Source organism: Nelumbo lutea, chromosome 2, assembly GCF_056320005.1.
Source record: "Nelumbo lutea isolate HS-2025 chromosome 2, American lotus-T2T, whole genome shotgun sequence".
In the NCBI taxonomy this organism is placed as follows: Eukaryota; Viridiplantae; Streptophyta; class Magnoliopsida; order Proteales; family Nelumbonaceae; genus Nelumbo; species Nelumbo lutea.
Window position 1 is genome coordinate 3,947,306 of NC_142685.1, and position 20,505 is coordinate 3,967,810.

General features: G+C 45.3%; 1 protein-coding gene and 1 non-coding gene across 3 annotated transcripts; one reads left to right on the forward strand and one right to left on the reverse strand.

Moving 5' to 3' along the window:
- Positions 1–6,058: 6,058 nt before the first annotated feature.
- Positions 6,059–11,251, reverse strand: LOC148868152 (uncharacterized). 2 transcript variants are annotated; one of them, XM_088973199.1, is made up of 2 exons: positions 11,127–11,251; positions 6,059–7,479 (listed from the first exon to the last, which is right to left on the reverse strand). In XM_088973199.1, exon 2 carries the CDS (start codon positions 7,380–7,382, stop codon positions 6,192–6,194), a length of 1,191 nt encoding a protein of 396 aa, XP_088829325.1. In that variant the 5' UTR covers positions 7,383–7,479; positions 11,127–11,251; the 3' UTR covers positions 6,059–6,191. The 2 variants fall into 2 exon arrangements, with proteins under 2 accessions (XP_088829325.1, XP_088829324.1); XM_088973198.1 differs by having other exon boundaries at positions 6,059–8,248.
- LOC148868153 (small nucleolar RNA R71) lies at positions 6,898–7,004 on the forward strand. The gene has a single exon (XR_016108597.1). It is a non-coding gene; the product is annotated as a small nucleolar RNA R71 (small nucleolar RNA).
- Positions 11,252–20,505: the final 9,254 nt, after the last annotated feature.

Here is a 20,505-nt window from a genome sequence, read left to right on the forward strand (position 1 = left end):
GTAGAACCCTGGATCCTTCACGTAGATGGTTCGTCAAACCGGCAGGGCAGCGGAGCTGGGCTCATTTTGTGCGGACCAAGCAGTGTGAAACTGGAGTATGTGCTATGCTTTGAGTTCACGACATCCAACAACGAAGCAGAGTACGAGGCACTGGTAGCCGGGCTGGACCTAACAAGGGAAGTCAAAGCCAAGCACACCATCGTCTGTAGTGACAACAAGCTCGTGGTAAATCAGGTTATGGGTGAGTACGAAGCCCGCAAGCCAACTATGGTAGCATACTTAGCCAAAGTAAGAGGAGCTCTACTCAAATTCTGGTCATACTTCATACAGCAAATCCCAAGAGCAGAGAATGTCGAGGCCGACGCCCTATCCCGTTTAGCTAGTACTGGCGATAACACCATGAGGACCATGTATATAGAGGACTTGCCTCGACCTAGCATTCTCAGGGGGTAGAGGAGGTAGTTCCCGTCGTTCAAACAGAGCCGAGCTGGATTGATCCGCTCACGAGCTTCCTGCTACACGGGACCCTCCCTGCAGATCGTAACACCACCAGAAGGGTGGAGGTTAGGCATTCAAATATGTCATGATAGACGAACGACTATACCAAACATCCTACACGCTCCCCTACCTGCGCTGCTTGCGACCCTTGAAAACCGAGCTCGTCCTCCGCGATACTCATGAAGGCCTATGTGGCGGTCACTTTGGGGGTAGGGCTTTGCTCAGAAAACACTACGACAGGGGTATTACTGGCCAATGATGAAAGCAGATGCAACCGAGCTTGTCAAAAAATGCGACAAGTGTCAGAAGCATGCTAACATCCACCACCGGCCTGCTGGCGACCTAAAATACCTCACTAAACCATGGCCATTTGCACAATGGGGAATTGACCTACTCGGGCCATTCCAAATAGCAACAGGACAGAGGAGGTTTCTAATAGTGGCAGTGGACTATTTCACAAAGTGGGTTGAAGCTGAACCTCTCACAACAATTATGACTCAGAACGTGTAGAACTTCTTTTGGAAAAACATAGTGTGTCGCTTTGGATTACCTCGGGTACTGATCTCCAACAATGGTAAGCATTTCGAAGACATCAAGTTCCAAAATTGGTGCCGAGACATGGGAATTCAACAGAACTTCACCTCGGTGGCGCACCCTTAGGCAAATGGCCAAACGGAAGTTACGAACAGGGCTATCCTTCGAGGACTAAAAGCGCGCCTAAACTGAGCTAAGGGGCTGTATACGGATGAGCTGCCTAATGTATTATAGGCCTATCGTACCATGGAAAAGACTACCATAGGAAAAACCCCCTTTAACCTTATATACGACATCAAAGCAGTCATTCCAGCCGAGATTGAAGTCTCTTCGCTGCGATTAAAAGCTTACGAGGACAGAGCAAGTGAAGACGAAATACGTACCAACCTCGACCTACTTTACGAAGTATGGAACCAACAATTTCATAGCTGAATTCAATAAATAGACACTAAGCCAAGTTATATTTAGTTGTTTTTTTATTTACTTCAATGAATAAAATACGATTATTTTAGTCATTGATAATCATATTCATTATTTACATATAGAGTGTTCATCGGTATGAATGACTTTATATCCCCCCAAAATGTTCTCGATATATGGTTTTTAGTATGTTATTATTGAAACATTTATTTTTTACTATGTAATAAAAGTAATTAGATAATCAGTATCTGGGCTTTGGTAACAGGATTTGATCCCAAGTCTGCAATACATCTATTCAGAAATACTTGGGGTGCAAATTAGGCGGGATTGGATTGGAATTTTGTTAGAATTGAAATGAAAATCCGATTCAATGGCCTGAGTCAAGTCAGTATAAAATACTAACTCGGGCCAACTTGAGTTCATTTCTTCAGGAGGGCTTATCAACAACTGAACCGCCATCAGTTGATTAATTAAAATATCTGTTCTTACTTACGTTATTTTAGATCATGTTTTGTGTAATGAAAACAATAGAAAAGCAACTGCCATTTCAAGAAAATGGATTCGAATTTTGTTAAAATTGGAATGAAAATCTGGTTCAATGGCCTGAATCAAGACAGTATAAAATACTAACTCGGTTCAACTAGAGTTCGTGCTTTCAGGAAGGCTTATCAGCTGAACTGCCATCCGTTGATTAATTAAAATATCTGTTCTCACCTAGTTATTTTTAGGTCATGTTTTGTGTAATAAAAACAATAGAAAAGCATAAAGTAGAGAGAAAGCTTTTAAGAAATTTCACAAAATTTTAATTTCTCTCTTATTTTCTCACACCGAACCATGGTTTTTTAAAATTAACCCGGTAATCAAATTGGTCAGGGTCATGAACGATCAGACCGTTTTGACAAAAAAATAAAAAAATTAAAAAATGATCAAAATCATTCGAATGATTAACCAGCCAGTTCAGCGGATTGTTGATCAAAATCAACGGTTTTAAAGAAAAACGGAACCAATCAAGTCCCGATTTTTCCAGTTCGGTCCAATTTTAAAAACCATGCACCGAACACACAGCGTTATGTGAGCCTTTTTACTTCAAATGAGTAAATCGGTAAAATACGACCTTTTTGTTATTAATTTATTATCATTTTTTGCTTTACAAGATTTTGTAGAAAAAGTGTTGCCATTAGGGCATGAAATGGATTCACCCGAATCCATGAGTTCAATCTTTCCCCCACAACGTCCTACTGTATATTCCCGCCATGAATTAAGAACATCTCCCGACATCGATTCTGATATTATCATCGGGATCCCAATAAGACGGGATGTGCTGTGGCCTGTGGGACGATGTGGGGTGAAGATGTGTACTCAGTCTACGTATCCATGATTTGGGAAGAAAATTCGAATGTGGGTTCAGACCCTATCAGGATCCTATGGGGAGTCCTTTATCAGATTGTTTTTAGATCCTCACTTTTGGAATCAGGCTTGATTTAATTTAAGAAGTTACTTAGTTCCCATTGCTATTTAACTAATAAGTGTTCTGTAGCTACTTTTCTTGAAAAGTGAAAAAAATCATTAAAAATGTTTATTATTACATATCACACGTGCCAATCTGTGAAGAAATACCTTACGATTGGGGGAAATGCTTTGACATCTTCCTTCTTCAATGGATGACTCTCATACAACCCTAGAAAAATATTTCCTTTACCTCATAAATGATACTGAAATTAAATGCTATCTTTGAGTATGGATCTTTATGGTGCAGCTGTGTGCTCAGACTCTATCGGGATTCTATATGCAGTGCTTCCATTTCAACAAATAGAGCCCATGCCTGCTGAAAGCACAAACTTAACGTATTAACACACCGACAGCAATGCACCTGTCTGTGCATTCAGAACATCTCTTATGTCAGCCTGTTATTATGTTTTCAGCTGTCAGCAATTCCATCTCAATCAAATCACAACATTTCAGCATAATGTTTTGTTTTGTTGAAGCTTTGGCAAAGAACTTGTACTCTTCGGTGGTGCTGTGTGGCTACTTCCCATTTCATTTGGTTTCAAAATGCACCATGGCATATGCATTTTTTAGTCATGTAGTAGTGTTTTGGAACTGGCTGATGAGTTCAGTTTAGAAATGCAAGGTATTACAAATTAGAACATATAATAATACCTAACAACACTTGATAAAACATTGATTTGATAATATTTTTGATAAAAATACTTATACTTCAAATCTTAATGCCTTTCAACACGCTTCACCACTTCGGCATATAACACTATCAAATCAGTGATGAATTTCAAACCCTACCATTTTGATTACACCATAGTAGCATGCACTAACTTAGAGAACACACCACATTTTTTGCATATGTAGTACAGGACACCCCTTAGTGATTGTTTCATTTAATTTACCTTATTTAATTAGTTTGTGCTTTTTCATAGTGGAGTGGGGTGGGCAGTTTGAATGGTGGGATACTGGTCTACTGTAGAGAATAGAGATTCAAAGCCATTAGGGGCCAAGGGTGCCACACAACAACCACGACCATGGCTGGCCCATGGGATCTATTCGGCCAAGTTAAAGAGTAGTCTGGGAAACAAGGGAGACAGATTATTGATACTGATGGAGTGCGATTCGGCCGGTCTTAGCTGTCCGCTGCCTTGCTTCCGAACGGGGTAGCATGGAACCTAAAATGGAGGAGATGGAGAAGCTCTGGGGGGAACCCGGTGTAGAGGCTCCGAAGCTCAAGTTAGAATCCGTCAAAAGCAAGGTAATACCAGATAGCGCAAAGTTTGCATACCTCTGTTGTCGGAGGGCAGGTGGCTCTTATAGTCACTTCGTGCACTCGTCCCGGGGCCCTTGTCAGGTCAAGTATGATTACCATTGTGCTTGTCAATTCGGCCATCGTCATTTCTGCTGAGACAGAACCGTCACTGCCTAACCGTCATCTAACTGGAGATGGCGGTGTTAAGGCAAAAATTAATAAAACCGGCATAAAAATCCATGCTAAAGTCCTCAAAAATTATAGATAAATTGTAAGTTCATCAAATACCCCCACACTTAAGCTTTTGCTTGTCCTCAAGCAAAGACATCAGCCATAAACTTAACATTCCCCCCTTCTGTTCTCACCATTTACCTGGTGAACTTTTTAAGATAGAAATGCATTGAGTAGTCGGGGAACTTTTGTAAGTGCTCAACTCTTATTCTTGTAAATTACCATTTAAGATATGTATCAGATCCGAGGAAAGGAGAATATGAATTTCATCATAGTCTAGCCTTCACTCCTAATTCATATATAAATCAGCTCCTTAATTGTCAAGGTTAATAATCAAATTTCACTAAGTTTCACATCTATAACTAAATCTCTATGAGAGTTCAACTTTAGAGTGCCCCTTTGAACCTCGGTTGTCACCACAATTACTTATTTCTAAGGGTGAGTGCATTTTATGCTCCATCTCACCTTTTTTTTTTTTTTTTTTTTTTTTTCGGTGTGAGTGCATTTTATGCTCCATCTCACACTTTTTTTTTTTTTGGTGTGAGTGCATCTTATGCTCCATCTCACACTGGTCACTTGTTTGAGGTAGGTAAATAGGACTCATGTTCTAAGCTGCTAGTTTTACTATTCAGCTCAGAATAGCGGAGTCAATTTGGGCTTTTGTCCTTCTTTGCAATTATTGAACCTCAAGAATTAGCACTTCAGATGTGCACTAGCTCTCTTGACCATTAACAATGAAATCAAGGGCTTCCATACACATGAAGGAAGTTAGGGCTAGTCATGCTGAAAGGCATATTCATCTCCCCTTTTCTCCTGCATAAATCAAATTGGGTCATTCACAAGAATAAAAACTTAACAAGTACATCAGTCTCCCTCAACTCATTGAATTCCTTCTTAAAAAAAATCATCAAATAAATAGTAATGAACTTGAGGGGTTCCAGTCTTTCTTTTTTTTTTTTTTTTTTTTTTTTTTTTTTTTGTGATGTCATTGCTTGCATATGTGTGTTGGGGTGCATGAGGTGCATGGTTTCAACCCCCATACCCTAGCCTCGGGCTCACTCCCCCACACTTGAGATGAACATTGTCCTCAATGTTCGTAGTGTTAGGGAGTCACACTTGCTAGAGCAAACTGAAGAAAAGAAAATGATGAACTGAGTCCTTAAAGAATTGGAATTTTGAGAAAAAGATCTTTATTTTACTAACTAATATTCTAAAAAGATAAATGACAAAAAGATTCCTTAACTTGTTCATGAGCAAGCATAAGAGATTATTGGTTATCTAGATAAACAGTGGATGGAGGGGGTACAGTACTGCCCATTAAATATGGTTTCAGGCGCTGACCATTTACTTTAAACGTGCCTTGAACTGGGTGGGTGAGTTCTATAGCCCCATGGGGAAAAACCTGTGAAATGGTAAAGGGTCCAGACCACCTGGATCTCAGCTTACCTGGAAACAAGCGGAGACGGGAATTATATAACAATACCTGTTGGCCTACATAAAAGTCCCGTCTCAGCAAGTTCTTATCATGCCAGTTTTTTATTCTTTCTTTATAAACTTTGGCATTCTCATAGGTGGTAAGTCTAAATTCATTCTTAAATTCTGCAATATGTTGTCGGTGGAAAACTTCTTCTGCTAGAAATCACTTGCAAACTAGAAGAGGAGATCAGTATCTTTATTCAATTAAATTCTAAGAAAAACTAACTAAACTTAAATGCTATGAAAAATAAAAACAAAAAGCAAGTAAGACAGTTTATGACTAAGTATCTGAATTGGGAATTCTCCCAACAGCCTCTTGTTCCCTTGGGTTTACCATGGTGTTACTAGGTAAGGTACCCGGAGCCCTTTCTGAAATCATCTGTGCCAGCTGCCCAACCTGAGTTTCCAAGTTCCTTATCGATGTTTCGTTTTTCTGAAATCTATTTTCCGCACTAGCTATGAACTTGGTCATCAGCTCCTCCAAGTTAGATTTTGGTTCCGGCTGATAGAAGTTTTGGTGGAAAGGCTTAGGTGCATGCTGATTCAGGTGGCCTCTCCATCCGGGGTTATGGGCATGATGGTACTGATTTCCTGGCTGTCTTGTAAAGTTGCCAACAAAGTCTACTTGTTCTGTGGACTGAAAAGTCTGACTGCCAACTTGGAATTCAGTGCTATCATGGCCTCCCCCACACTTATCATACTGTATATGCATAGCTTCCATCTGCATCTCATCAAATTTTTTGCTAAGTGCTCCTATTTGTGCAGAGAGAGCTGTGTATGTATCCACATTATGAAGGCCATGCTGCTTTCTAACTGGTGTCCTTTCTGAATGCCATTGGTAGTTATTGGCTGCCATCTCCTCGATGAGTGCATGGGCAACCTCGGGAGTCTTATTGTTTATGGAGCCCCCAGCTGCTGCATCTAAGATGGTCTTGTTTGAATCGGTCAGACCATTATAAAATGTTTGCACCTGCAGCCAAATCGGAAGGCCATGGTGAGGAACCCTCCTTAGTAGCTCCTTGTAACGTTCCCAGGACTCATAGAGAGATTCCCCCTCTTGCTGGAAAAAAGTAGTGATGTCATTCCTCATTTTAGCAGTTTTAGAAGGGGGAAAATATTTAGAGAGAAAACGGCTGGCCATTTCGTCCCATGTGGCTATAGATCCTGCCGGTAATGAGTTCAACCAAGCTTTGGCTTTATCCTTCAAAGAAAATGGGAATAACCTCAGCCGGATGGCATCATCACTTACCCCATTGTGTTTGAAGGTGTCACAGATTTCCAAGAAGTTAGCAATATGGGCATTCGGATCCTCATGGGCCATACCACAAAACTGAACCGTATTTTGTATCATTTGGATTATGGCCGGTTTAATTTCGAAGTTATTGGCAGCAATAGTTGGCCTGATAATGCTGGAGACAGTCCCGGTGAGGGTAGGCTTGGCATAATCCATCATAGTTCTTTGTTCAGCCATTTCTTGTGCTTCTTGTCTGACTTGCTTAGCAGCTCTCAAACGGACACGGAGAGTCCGTTCAATCTCCGGGTCGTAAAGGATCTCTTCCAGTTCAGGTCTGCTTGTCATAAACTGTAAAGGTCAAAGCAATAAAAAGGCCAATATTCACAAAAGAAAATAAATAACTAATCCTATTACAACTGAAAATGTAAAGTGAAGTATTGGAATATACAAACCTACATCCTAAAATAAATAAATGCAGCTAACTAAAAGCATATCAACATTTTATTCAATATACAGAATTCAGTAGCAATTTACAAACAGGTCTGAATTCAGTAATCTCTGAGTAGAACAACAGTTTACAAATTCCTCTTCTTTATATTGCTGAAATCAGGGACGGGATTTAATTACACAGATCTAAACTGCTGAGAGCTGAAATCTCAGTAGCTACTGAGAACAGTAATATACAGTTATGAAATCTTAGCAGCTACTGAGGACAGCCAAGTGCGGATCAGCAGTGATTGTGTTCAGGTCTGAGTTTCATATTAAAAGGCTCTTCTGTGCTACTGAAGGTCAATACACTAAACTGAAGTCAATGTACAAAGGATTGATAGCAATTCAGACATCAGTTCTACACAAAATTGAGATCAGCTCTGAAATCTCAGAAGCCACTAAGAACAACAATAAATATAATAGCAGCTGCTGATAACAGTACAGTTGTGCTCAGGTCTGATTTCCATATTGGAAGGCTACTAAATATTAGATCTGAGCCCACTGTTTTGATGAGCTATGCATCACCAAACACCAGATGGAGTAGCCATACTAAAACTGAGCAATTCAGTAGGATAACCTACTGATATTAGCAATGAAACATGCTGTATACAGATCTGCACAAAACCGAAATCAATCAGTAGAAAAAAATAATCTGAAATCAGACCTGTATTCACCATGGTGTGGATGCTGGGATCTTATTTTCTTTTTCTTTTCTTTTTCTATTTTTCTTTTCTTTCCTTCTTTTTTTTTTTTTTTTTTAAAGGAAGAAAACTAAAACAAAATACAGCAATGCAACCAAAATCTTTTTGGATGAGTGCAGGTCTGATTGATGAATGCAATTCAGATCTGAACTCATTTTGAGATTTATTTATTTATTTATTTGTATTTTTTTTTTTTTTTAGAACCAAAAGAAGAAGAGAAATTTGATTTGCATAAGCTACATTAAAACTGAAACTAAGGATGGAACAATCAAGTATCAAGAGAAGAAACATGGCTCCATCAATGTAGCCCTTGATGGAGTATACACTTATTGGAATGTAGTACACACGGCTGCACACACCCATTCAGATCTGTTAGACTTTCTATTCATGCACAGCTGAAATCAGAGCTATCTATCTTGAAAAAAAAATTTCAAAGATCTGCCTAGGACAATTCACAATGCCAATTTAGTAATGTTAATTGTAATACAAACCTGTTCAAAACCTGCCCTGGTTCAGTCTTGCTGTAGCAGGTCTGCTATAGTAGCCCTGCTATAGGTCTGAACTCTAATAGAAAAATGGTGTGGAAGTGCCACTTTTCATGAAATCTCTTGAGGCATAAAAAAATTCTCAGATTAAATATACTTTTCTTCAACCAAATCAGCTTAGATAGATCGGAGTACAAGTTATTTAATACAGCAAAGTATGCCCTGTATCCTGCTCTGTTCACAACCCCAGTTCAGATCTAGGTGGTTGCAGATCCGAATTTCTTCAACCATGACTATCCAATTGTTTTTTGGGAGATAGCAGATTTTTTGTAGGGTGTATTGGGGTGACGATAACCCCCAATTATCCTTTAAATTTACATCAGTTCAGGTCTGAGTTCAAGAGAACTCAGATCTGAACTGTTGCAGATCTGCTACAGCAGAACTCAGATCTGAACTCAGATCTGAGTTCTGATCCGAATCCTTGGTTTCCATGGTTCTTTCTCTCTCTCTTTTTTTTTTCACTATCTAAATATATATTTTTTTTCTTTTTGCAACGAAAGAAAAGAATAATAAAGGGCTGAGAACAGATTTTTTTTTTTTTGAGTATTGCAGTTCTGCTATAGCAGAGTTCAGGTCTGAACTCAAGTCTGAGTTCGGATCTGAAATCTCAATTGCCTTACCTTCAGTTATTGCTACCAAATTGTTTTTTTTTTTTTTGGGGAATAGAAGAAGTGCCCTAGGGTGAATTGGGGTGGTGATGACACCTAATTCCCCTCAAAATTTCATCAGTTCAGGTCTGAGTTCAGAGGAACTCAGATCTGAACTGTTGCAGATCTGCAATAGCAGAATTCAGATCTGAACTCAGATCTGAGTTCTGATCCGAATTCTCAATTGCTCCTCTGGTTGTTCAAAAGATCTCCCTTTTTTTTCTTTTCATTTTATATATATATATATATATATTTTTTTTTGTAATGGAAAAAGAAATAAAATTCTGAAACACAAGCAATTCTTTTCAGCTGAGTGCTGCAGATCTGAAATCTGCTGATCTGAGTGCCGAATGCAACTCAGATCTGCAACACTCATGTTTTTTGTGAAATTTTTTTTTCTTTTTTTTTTCTTTTTGAAGGGAACAACATCAAGATTGAATAGAAATCAAATATGCCTTTATTAAAATGAAACTGAAACCAGAAAAAGAGAGTAATCTACTTAAGAAAGAAGAAACATAACTACATGAGTACAGCAGTTGCAGTCCAAGCTGAAATGAAAAAGTTAGCAAATTAACCCAACTATGAATGCAATGCTGAATGAGATCAGATTAAGAATGCTCAATGTTTCCTAATATTGCTTCTCTAAATCCCCGGCAACGGCGCCAAAAACTTGATGTGTGGCTCATTGTGACACTAGCAAGTGCACTAGCCGTTCAAGTAATAAAGTAGTGAGTGAAGTATCGTTCCCACGAGGATTTAGGAAACAATTACCAATACTAAATTGAACATTTCTTATCTGATCAACAAATAAATCAAAACTCTAATGAAAGCTAAGAAATCCTAAATTAAAATCTATCTAAATCATTGGTCCAATTGCCTTCAATTCAGGTTAGAAGAGTAAGCAGTAAATGTCAATCTCAGAATTCAGCAATCTATCAATTTGGATCATTCGAATGAATCATGATTGAGCCTTGGTTTGGTGAAACCCCAAGGTCATGAACAGCCTCTCTCAAGTGCATGTTCATCCTATGCATGAGTGACGGTTCTTCTATCTCTAGCAAGAATCTAATCCCCATGCATGCATTTCTTCAAACACTTCTAAGGCATCAATTCAAATCTGAATTGATCACCAACTGAATTGTGCAAGTTATCTCTAACCTTGCACTCAATTCAGTTCTTGAATAGTAGATCTGAATTCCTAGAGTCTCTCTCAAGCACTCTAGGAATTCCAAGCTGTAGATTAATTCGCCCAATCTGAAAATTGCAGATCTGAATTCTCTTTCAAGCAATTCAGATCTTGCAATCTCAGATCTGAGAATTCAGATCTGAGTTTTGAAGGTTAGTTGGCCGAATTGATCTGCAATCACACCCTTATTCAAGAAACTTCAAGTACAATGCATGATCATTTGAATGAATCAAAAAGAATTAGATTGCTGAACTGAAATTTTACAAGCTGAAATACATCAAGGAAGAATGGAAACAAGGAGAAAGAAGAAAGAACATATAACTAAGAAACTGAATTCAAATCAAAAGAGAATGAAACTACAAATGATTTATTACAAAAAATCTTTGAATCACAATCCCTCAATTCGAACTCACCTTCTTCTTCTAGCTTGCTTGTCTTGAACTTCCTTCAGCCCTTCTTCTTCTTCTTCCTTGCGCCTAGCCTTCTTCTCTTCTCTTCTCTCAAGGTGGCTGAACCTCTAAGAGTGGGAGAGCCTTTCTCTCAAGCAATTGAACAACTTTCTCCCCTCCTAGAGGCCTCCTTATATAGTTTTTCAAGGGGGCTCTTGCCCCTTCTTGAAGCCTCTAGAATGGGGTGTATTACACCCCTCATGAACCTTCTAGAGTGCTCCCTCCTTCTCTTCAAGAAACTCCTAGAAGTTGCCGCCCCTAGCTCCCTTTGGGCTGCTATTTGGGCTACAACTTAGCTTGCTTTTGAGCTCATGTGGGCTACACTCTAGGCTGTTATTTGGGCTAAAAATGGGCCTTCCTTGCTGGGCCGAATTCTCCTCATAGCTAGGCTTTATTTTCTGGGGTTTTCTCAAGGAATTCACTTGCTCTTTTTGGGCCGAAGTGCTCTCTCTTGCTTCCACGACCGGGCTGGACTGAAATTGGTCTTTTTGAACCTTCTTTTCTTGCCTTTTTCCTTCCTTCTCTTGGATTGATTATCCCTGAACCTATTCTTAGCATTAAGCTAAATTAAGGCAAAAATTAATAAAACCGGCATAAAAATCCATGCTAAAGTCCTCAAAAATTATAGATAAATTGTAAGTTCATCTTTGTGACAGCGCACGTTTTAAATTTCAAACCAATTCGCGCTGCTGGGACGTGACAACGGGTCATTTCAAAAAGGCGCGCCACTGCTGTACGTCCGCGGGCGACTGTCAGGGAGACGTGCGGCGCGTCAGTTTCGGAAAGACGCGTGTCGAAGCGACGTCAGTTTCAAAAAGACGTGCGCTGACGTTTTGCTTTTTCCGGAAACACGTGCGCCAATCACGTCTCAACCTTAGGGGTCGTGCGGTCAGTAAGAACGTGGGCCGTCGAATCGTCTTTGATCTGCACGGTCAATTCTTGGTTACTGTAGCTATAAATAGTGGGGGACCCCAGTCGGTTTGTCACTTCTGCGGTTTGTCTACTGAGTTCGCGTCCAACCTTTCAGCTCGCGTCCAAGTCTTTTCCAGCTCGCGTCAAGGCAGGTTATACAGTCTTCACGGTTCTTTGGCTTGTTCTCAAACTTTCCGGTGAGTACTTTCTTGAATCCATCTTTTCCCCAATGTTTAGCTTTGATAGATCAGACGATTCTTCGAGTAGGGCCGACGTAGGTTCCACCAACCGAGCCGTGTTCCCAGACTGCCTCAGTGATCTTGAGGTGGAGCTTGAGGACTATGAACTAGTGGGCCGAGTCGCTTCGGACAGTTTGGCGTCTACCTCCCGCCAAGGGCGGATGCTAGACAGGTTTGGTCCTTCGACCATGACGCCTGAGGGGCTTCAATCCATACTTCTGTCTTACAATCTTCCTGGGGGGAACACGGTCCCGACGAGATCGTGATTTTTTGAGAGAAGCTCGCTGCAGGGTGGCGACTTCCTTTCCATCCCCTTCTCGTCGAAGTCATAAACCACTTCGGTGTCACCATTGGTCAGCTTCATCCGAACTCTATTCGGAACCTGGTGGGGACAGTTTCCCTTTTTTGCGAGCAGAACTTCCCCTTAGACTTAGAGATATTCTCCTCTATTTTGATGCTCAAGAGACAGGCGGGTTCTCTTCATGGGGGGAGACGGGCGTATTACCTTTCTCCTTGCCAGGGTTTTAAGCTTCTGCACGATCTTCCTAATAAGGTCCTGGCTTGGAAGCGGGACTACTTCAGCGTGCGAAGTGCACAAGGATGGCCCTTTCAAACCGGGTGGGGTGAGGCCGCTCCCGATTTGGGCGTAACTCTTGATAAAGAGACGGTGAAGGGTCTCCGGCAATGGGCACGGCAAGGCTTAAAGTGCCACCACTACTTAACGGAGGCCGAGCTTATTGCAGCCGACCTGAGTTTGGGTAGGTTTCTAGCTATGCGGTTTCTTGCTTGCTTTGTTCTTTCATTTTTTCTGATGTCGAACTCATTTCTGCAGGTGTGATGGACGCGGAGAGAACTCGTGGGGGGCGTTTGTTCCAAGGTATGAAGAGGAGGAAGCGGGTCGCCAAGCGAACTCGTACCGAGCTGCCCCTGGATGAGGTGCCCCAAGTTCCAGACCATACGCCAGAGGATCTGCCCAGGGAGCCCGAAGTGACTCCACCGGTGCATTAAACTTTCGGGGCGCCTTACGCTGAAACCACTCATACGGGCGCTCCTATGTACTCAAGTGCTCCTGCTCACTCCGGGTCTGCTCATACGCGGGCTGAGCCCTCAAGCTCGGGAGCTCAAGGGGAGTTTAGGAGCGTGTTGACGCCGAACTACGCTCTTTAGAAGAGTAGGGACGCTACTTTCCCTGAGGAGGTCGTGGCATGGACCGATCTTCCCTTGAATCAGGTCGCTTGCCGCCCCGTAACACATGCCATGGTGGTAAGTTAGATTCTGTCTTCCTTTTTTATTCTGTTGCTTCTGCTGTCATTTGCTCACTTGTTTCTTTTGGTAGGTGAATTCTTCAATTCATGCCTTGGCGGCCCAAGTGGAGAGGAGCTCGCGACAGGCGCGAGCTGCTGAGGCTGCCGCCCGTGCTGCTGAAGAAGCCTTCCGTGTTGCAGAGGCAAATACCCGGGCTGCTGAGGCGGCTGCTTATGCTGCTGAAGAGGCTGCTCGCGTCGTGATGGCCAGACAGGTGAGGTCTCAGCGTGACGCCGAGGCCATGGGGGTAGTTGTCAAGCATATGGCGGACTTGAAGTTGGATTTGCAGCATCAAGTCGAATATCTTCAGGAGGACATCAGGGAGAGAACACAGATTTTTTCCCAAGGCATTAAAGACGCCAAGAAGAAGTCAGTTGAAGACTACATTGCCTCTCTGCGTTTTGACGATCTGATGGTGGACTCTTACAGGAGGGGGTTCAAGTTGAGCCGGTGGATGATCCGGAATACGTACCCCGACCTCGATGTAAGTGCCATAACCACTTCGCGTATAACTCAAGAGATGGCCAATGCTGCCGATGGCGAGCCAGACTCTGAAGGAGAGGCAGGGCCTTCGGGTGTTGTTGAAGTGCCTTCCGATGGCGAAGAAGTGGCTCCGGGAATGCAAATTTTTTTTTTTGCCAATGTACTGTTTCTTGCAATGGAGTATTGTCTTTTTCCCCTTGCTTATCTTCCCCGAATTGTTTCTTTGCCGGGTTATTAAATTTCCGCGGTCTTTTATGCCGTGAACTGATTTTTTGCTGAGCTGATAATGTGCTCTTTGTTTGTCTACGCCGAAGTTTCTCTTGGCTTGCCTTGTGGCACATAGGGCCTGATTTCGTCCACTTCGCTTGGTGGTTTATAGGTAGTATCGCCTTAAGTTCACGATGTTCCACGTTCGAGGTATTCGTTTGCCTTCCAAAATTTCGAGTTCGTATGCGCCCCCGAGCGCTCTTTTTACTTTATAGGGCCCTTCCCATTTAGATCCAAGCTTGCCGATACCAGGTTCGGGCACCATAATCTTACGAAGGACCAGGTCGCCGACTCGGAAGCTTCGTTGCTTTACTCTGCTATTGTAGTAGTGAGCTACCTGCTGCTGGTATGCTGCTGTTTGGATGTGCGTGAGGTACATTACCTCGTCCAGTAGGTCGAGGTTGGTGCGTAACTCGTCTCCGTTCGTCCGATCGTCGTATGTTTCTAATCGCAACGTTGGTATTTTGATTTCCGCCGGGATCACTGCTTCAGTGCCGTAGGTGAGGTTGAAGGGGGTTTCTCCCGTGACTGCTTTTTCGGTAGTTCGGTGAGCCCATAAGACACTTGGTAGCTCTTCGGCCCACAATGCCTTAGCTCGATCCAGACGTGCTTTTCAGTCCGCGCAAGATGGCTCTGTTCATTACTTCCGTCTGACCGTTTGCCTGCGTGTGCGCGACTGACATGAATTTTGCCGAATCCCCATGTTCTGGCACCACTCTTGGAACTTGATACCCTCGAACTGTTTGCCGTTGTCGGAGATTAGTACCCGAGGTAACCCGAACCGACATACTATGTTCTTCCAAAAGAAATTCTGTATGTTTCAAGCCGTAACAGTTGCCAGAGGTTCGGCTTCTATCCACTTCGTAAAGTAATCTACCGCAACAACCAAGAATTTTCTTCCGCCTGTTGCTGGTGGGAATGGCCCTAGGAGGTCGATGCCCCATTGTGCAAAGGGCCACGGGCTGGCGAGGTATTTGAGGTCGGAGGCAGGTTGATGGTGGATGTTAGTGTGCTTCTGACACTTGTCGCATTTTCTGACGAGCTCGACAGCTTCTGCCTTCATCGTTGGCCAGTAGTATCCTTGTCGAAGTGCCTTTTGGGTGAGTGCTCTGCCCCCCAAATGTCCGCCGCACAGGCCTTAATGAGTGTTGCAGAGTACGAACTCGGCATCGGTAGGTCGTAGGCAACGCAAATAGGGGAGCGTGTATGACCGTCGGTATAACCGTTCGTCTATTATGACGTATTTGGCCGCCTGGCGCTGCACCCTCTTGGCCGCATTGCGTTCTGTAGGGAGGGTTCCGTCTATCAAGAAGCTCGCGAGTGGATCGATCCAGCTCGGCTCTGCTTCTAAGACGGAAGCAACCTCCTCTGTCCCCACGAGAATACTAGGCCGAGGTAGGTCCTCTATGTACACAGTTCTCATATTGTTGTGACTCATACTGGCTAACCGAGACAGGGCGTCGGCCTCAGTGTTTTCTGACCTCGGGATTTGCCTGATGATGTGTGACCGGAAGTTGAGAAGGGCTTCTTTTACTTTGGCCAAATATGCAATCATGGAGAGATCGCGTGCTTCGTACTCGCCGGTAACTTGGTTCCCCACGAACTGAGAATCGCTGCAGATGACCAAGTGTGTTGCTTTTACCTTTCGCGCTAGGTCCAGCCCGGCGATCAGTGCTTCGTACTCTGCCTCGTTGTTGGATGCCGCGAACTCAAAGCGTAGTGCGTATTCTATCTTTGTGCCGCCCGGGCCGCACAAGACTGTTCCAGCTCCGCTGCCTTGCCGGTTCGAGGAACCGTCCACGTGAAGGATCCAGGGCTCCTCATCCCAATTCGCGCTTCGCCTGACCAGGAGAGAGGCCACACTGGCTGCTACTTCATGGGGTTCGGACTCTATGGGCTCAGGAGCTCCAGGTTCGCCCGAACTGGGGACCTCGGGCTCGACCTGTAGGGATTCGTGGCTAAAAGTGCACTCGGCGATAAAATCTGCCAAAGCTTGGACCTTGATAGCGGTCCTCGGTTTGTACTGGAGGTCGTACTCGCTGAGTTTGATGGCCCATTTCGTCAGTCGACCGGAGACCTCGGGTTTGAGTAAAACTTGTTTAAGAGATTTGTCAGTTAGGACGATGACGGTGTGAGCCTGGAAGTATGAGCGGAGTTTCTGAGCTGCTATTACTAGGGCGTATGCTAGTTTTTCTATCTCCGGGTACCTTGCCTCTGCTCCCTGCAAAATTTTACTAACATAATAGATGGGTCGTTGGACCCGGTCTGTTTCTTTTATCAGTACCGAACTGACCGCCTCGTCGCTCGCCGAGAGGTACAGTTCTAAGACTTCGCCCACCTCAGGCCGGGCTAAGGTCGGCACACTAGCGAGGTAACCTTTCAAATCGTCGAACGCGAACTAGTAGTCCAGGGTCCACTCGAACCCTTTGCCTTTGACTGCCTTGAAGAAGGGTAGGCAGCGGTCTGCTGACTTAGTCAAGAAGCGGCTTAAAGCGGCTATGTGGCCGTTTAGTTTCTGAACCTCTTTTACTTTCCGAGGTGGTTTCATATCTAGAATGGCTTTTATTTTGTCCGAGTTGGCCTCAATACCGCGCTGATTGACAATGTAGCCTAGGAACTTGCCCGAGGTGACACCGAAGACACACTTGTTGGGGTTCAACTTCATGCTAAACTGACGCAGGATTTGGAAAACAGAATCTAAGTCTTCTATTAATTCTTGTGAAAACTGAGTCTTGACGACCATGTCGTCTACATAGCACTCTATCTTCGTACCAATCAAGGGCCGAAATAGCCTATTTACAAGTCTTTGGAAAGTCGCTCCGGCATTTTTTAGTCCGAAGGGCATGACTTTGTAGCAATACAGGCCGAACTCGGTTATGAAGCTGGTTTTTTCCTTATCGGATGGGTCCATCCTAACTTGGTTGTAGCCCGAGTAGGCGTCCAGGAAGATTAGCAACTCGTTTCCCGAGGTCGCGTCCACTAGACGGTCAATTCTGGGGAGGGGGAAACAATCTTTCGGGCAAGCTCGATTCAGGTCGGTATAGTCGACGCACATGCGCCACTTGCCGCTTGCCTTTTTTACCAACACCGGGTTGGCCACCCAGCTCGGGTAATGGACTTCCCTTATGAAGTTTGCTGCGAGGAGCTTCTCGACCTCCTCGTCGACCACTCTCCAGCGTTATGGGGCTAAGTTGCGTTTCTTCTGTCTAACGGGTCTGACTACAGGGTCAGTATTAAGTTTGTGAGTTATCAGTCCGGGGCTAATGCCGGGCATGTCGGCCGCGGACCAGGCAAAAATATCTAAATTTTGAAGTAAAAAACTCACCAGTTCGGCTCGTAGGGGGTCTTCGATGGAAGCTCCGATGCTTAGTGTGCGAGCTGGGTCCGTAGCTGAAGTCGGGATTGCAACAGTTTCCTCCGTGGGCGAAGCTCGTTCCTTACCTTGCTCCGCCGGCCGCTCCAGTTCGAGGTCGTCGGTCGCCTTGGTTTTTCCCTTCAGGGCGGCAACGTAGCACTTGCGGGACTCGAGCTGGTCGCCCCGCGCTACCCCTATACCGAAGTTTGTAGGAACTTCATGGCCAAATAGTAGGTGGAGACCGCCGCCCGTAGGATATGCGTGATCGGCCGCCCTATTATGGCATTGTATGGGGAGGGGATCGCGACTACCAGGAAATCATGGTTGAGTCTGACCACACAAGGCCATGCGCCGACTTCCACAGGGACAGTTACTTTTCCGAGGGGCCTGACTTCCTCTCCGCTGAAACCCACCAGGGGAGTGTTCGCGGGCTTCAGCTCGCTCCTCTATAACTACAGCTGGTCAAATGCTGATTTGAAGAGGATGTCCACTGAGCTGCCCGAATCTACGAGTACGCGCCTGACCTCGAAGTCCTGATCCTTAGTTTAATGACAAGCGCGTCATCATGGGGGTAGTGGACTCCTCGCGCGTCGTCCTCCGTGAAAAAGATTGGTTCTTCGGTCTTTGGTCTCTTTGGGGGGTTCCGTTCTTCGAGGGCCGCTTCGCGAACTGAAGTCCGGGCTGCTACCGAGGTACACCCCGCTACCACCGAACCTCCCACTATTACATGGATGGTTCCCCGAACTGGCCTCTCTTCCGGAGGCTGCTTCTGCAACGGTTCGGCAGGTCTGTTGCTAGACTCGGGGGCATCCTTTTCGTGCTCCCCTTGCCGACCTACTTTATTGTTATTGTTGTGCTGTACAAAGTTTCTCAAGTATCCGCGATGGATGAGCCCCTCTATCTCGTCCCGGAGGTTATTACACTGTTCGGTGCTATGACCATGGTCTCTATGGAAACTACAATACAAATTCTTATTTCTCTCGTTCGGATTTCCCTTTAGGCGAGGTGGCCACTTAACGTACGAAGCGTCTTTGATCGTCATTAAGATCTCTGTCCGCCTCGTGTTTAACGGCGTGTAGTCCGTCCGAACTGCTAGGGGGCCCGGAATGACTGGTTCGGCTTCGGTTCCCGGGTCAGGTTTTTTCTATTCACCGGGTTGGAGAGCTCGCCTTCTCTCTTTCTTTTCTCGTTCCCGCCTTCGGTTCGTTGGTTGATTTCTTCCTCTGTCCTCATGAACTTATCCGCGAGTTTGAGGAATTTGGCCACGATTGCGGGCTGGTTGGCCACCATGTGCCATTTGAATTCTTTGTGCGTCACCCCTCTTTTGGCCGCCACGAGCTGCACTGCGGGGTCCAACCGCGGTATCTGCAGGCATGCTTCGTTGAATCGCTTGATGTAGCCCCAAATGGATTCTCCTTCTCTTTGGACTACTCCGAAGATGCTTGGGGCACCATTGGCTGGTGACGAAGTGTGCGGTGAAGACCTGCACAAACTGGGCCCAGCACTTTATTGACCCGGGGGCCAGGTTCCTGTACCAAGTGCGGGCTACCCCCCTGAGGGTGGTGGTGAAGGCCACGCACATGCACGATTCGCTGGCCTTGGTGAGGTGCATTTGGGACTGAAAAGGCGTCAACGTGGTCGTTGGGGTCGAAGGACCCGTCGTACTTGTCCAGAGGTGGGAGTTTGAAGTCTCTGGGTAAGGGGACCGCTAGGAGTTCCGATGCGAGGGGGGAAGGAACCGAGAGAACCGGGGCAGCCCCTACCTCGCCCAAGTTCGTGTCTTTGCCTCTGGATTTCGACAAGGCACGAGTGGCGGTTCGACGACTTCGCCGGCGCCTTCGCCGTTGAGTGGGCCTTGTACTGGCGCTGTTGGCCTCCATGTTACCAAGCTCGATGGGCCCGGAATGCTGGTAGTCCACCGCCAGGGCGCTGAATCGGTTTTTGGTGAGCAGGAGCTCGGGCTTGGAGCGCCGGGGTGCCGACCTCGCGGGTGAGGTTCCCGACCCGCCTGCGGTTTGCGAGGCGGGGATGACACTTTTCTCTCTTCGGCCTGGGGACGAGGCCTGGCTGTTAGGGTGGTTCTGGGGCCGGGAGGCCTTCGCCTAGTGGGGGCGTCCATCCTACGGGGAGGCCTTGACCGGCCTCGGTGCGGGGTGGCGAGGTGGAAGTAGTGGTTGGTTCAGTGGCAGTTGGGGGAACTGCTGTTGATAGTGATACTGGGAGATGTTGTGCAGCACTTGGTGTTGGTGAAGCTGGTGCTGCTGGAATTGTTGCATTTGGGCTTGCATTGCCCGCATGCACTGCATCAAGTCCTCCAACCGGTTTTGGCTGGCTGCCAGGGAGACGACAGTCGGTCCAGTGAAGGTTGTCTCAATGGGGGGAGGAAAGGGGATGCTTGTGGTAGGAGGGTTTACGGGTGCCACTGCTTGTGGCGCGTTCAAGCTGGGGATCCCATCCGCCGAAAGGGGGATGGTGAACTGTCCAACGCACACCACGGGGACTTGAAGTTGTTCCCCAGTGGCGTTTGTCTCCGTGCGACGTCCGGTGTTGCTGGAGGAGGCCATGAGTGTTGGGTTTTTTGAAGAAAAGGGGTTATCGAAGTTTGGAGGGAGGCTTTTTGAAGCGTGTTCCCACAGACGACGCCAATTGATGGAGCGCGATCCGGCCGGTCTTAGCTGTCCGCTGCCTTGCTTCCGAACGGGGTAGCAGGGATGAAACGGAGGAGATGGAGAAGCTCCGGGGGGAACCTGGTGTAGAGGCTCCGAAGCTCAAGTTAGAATCC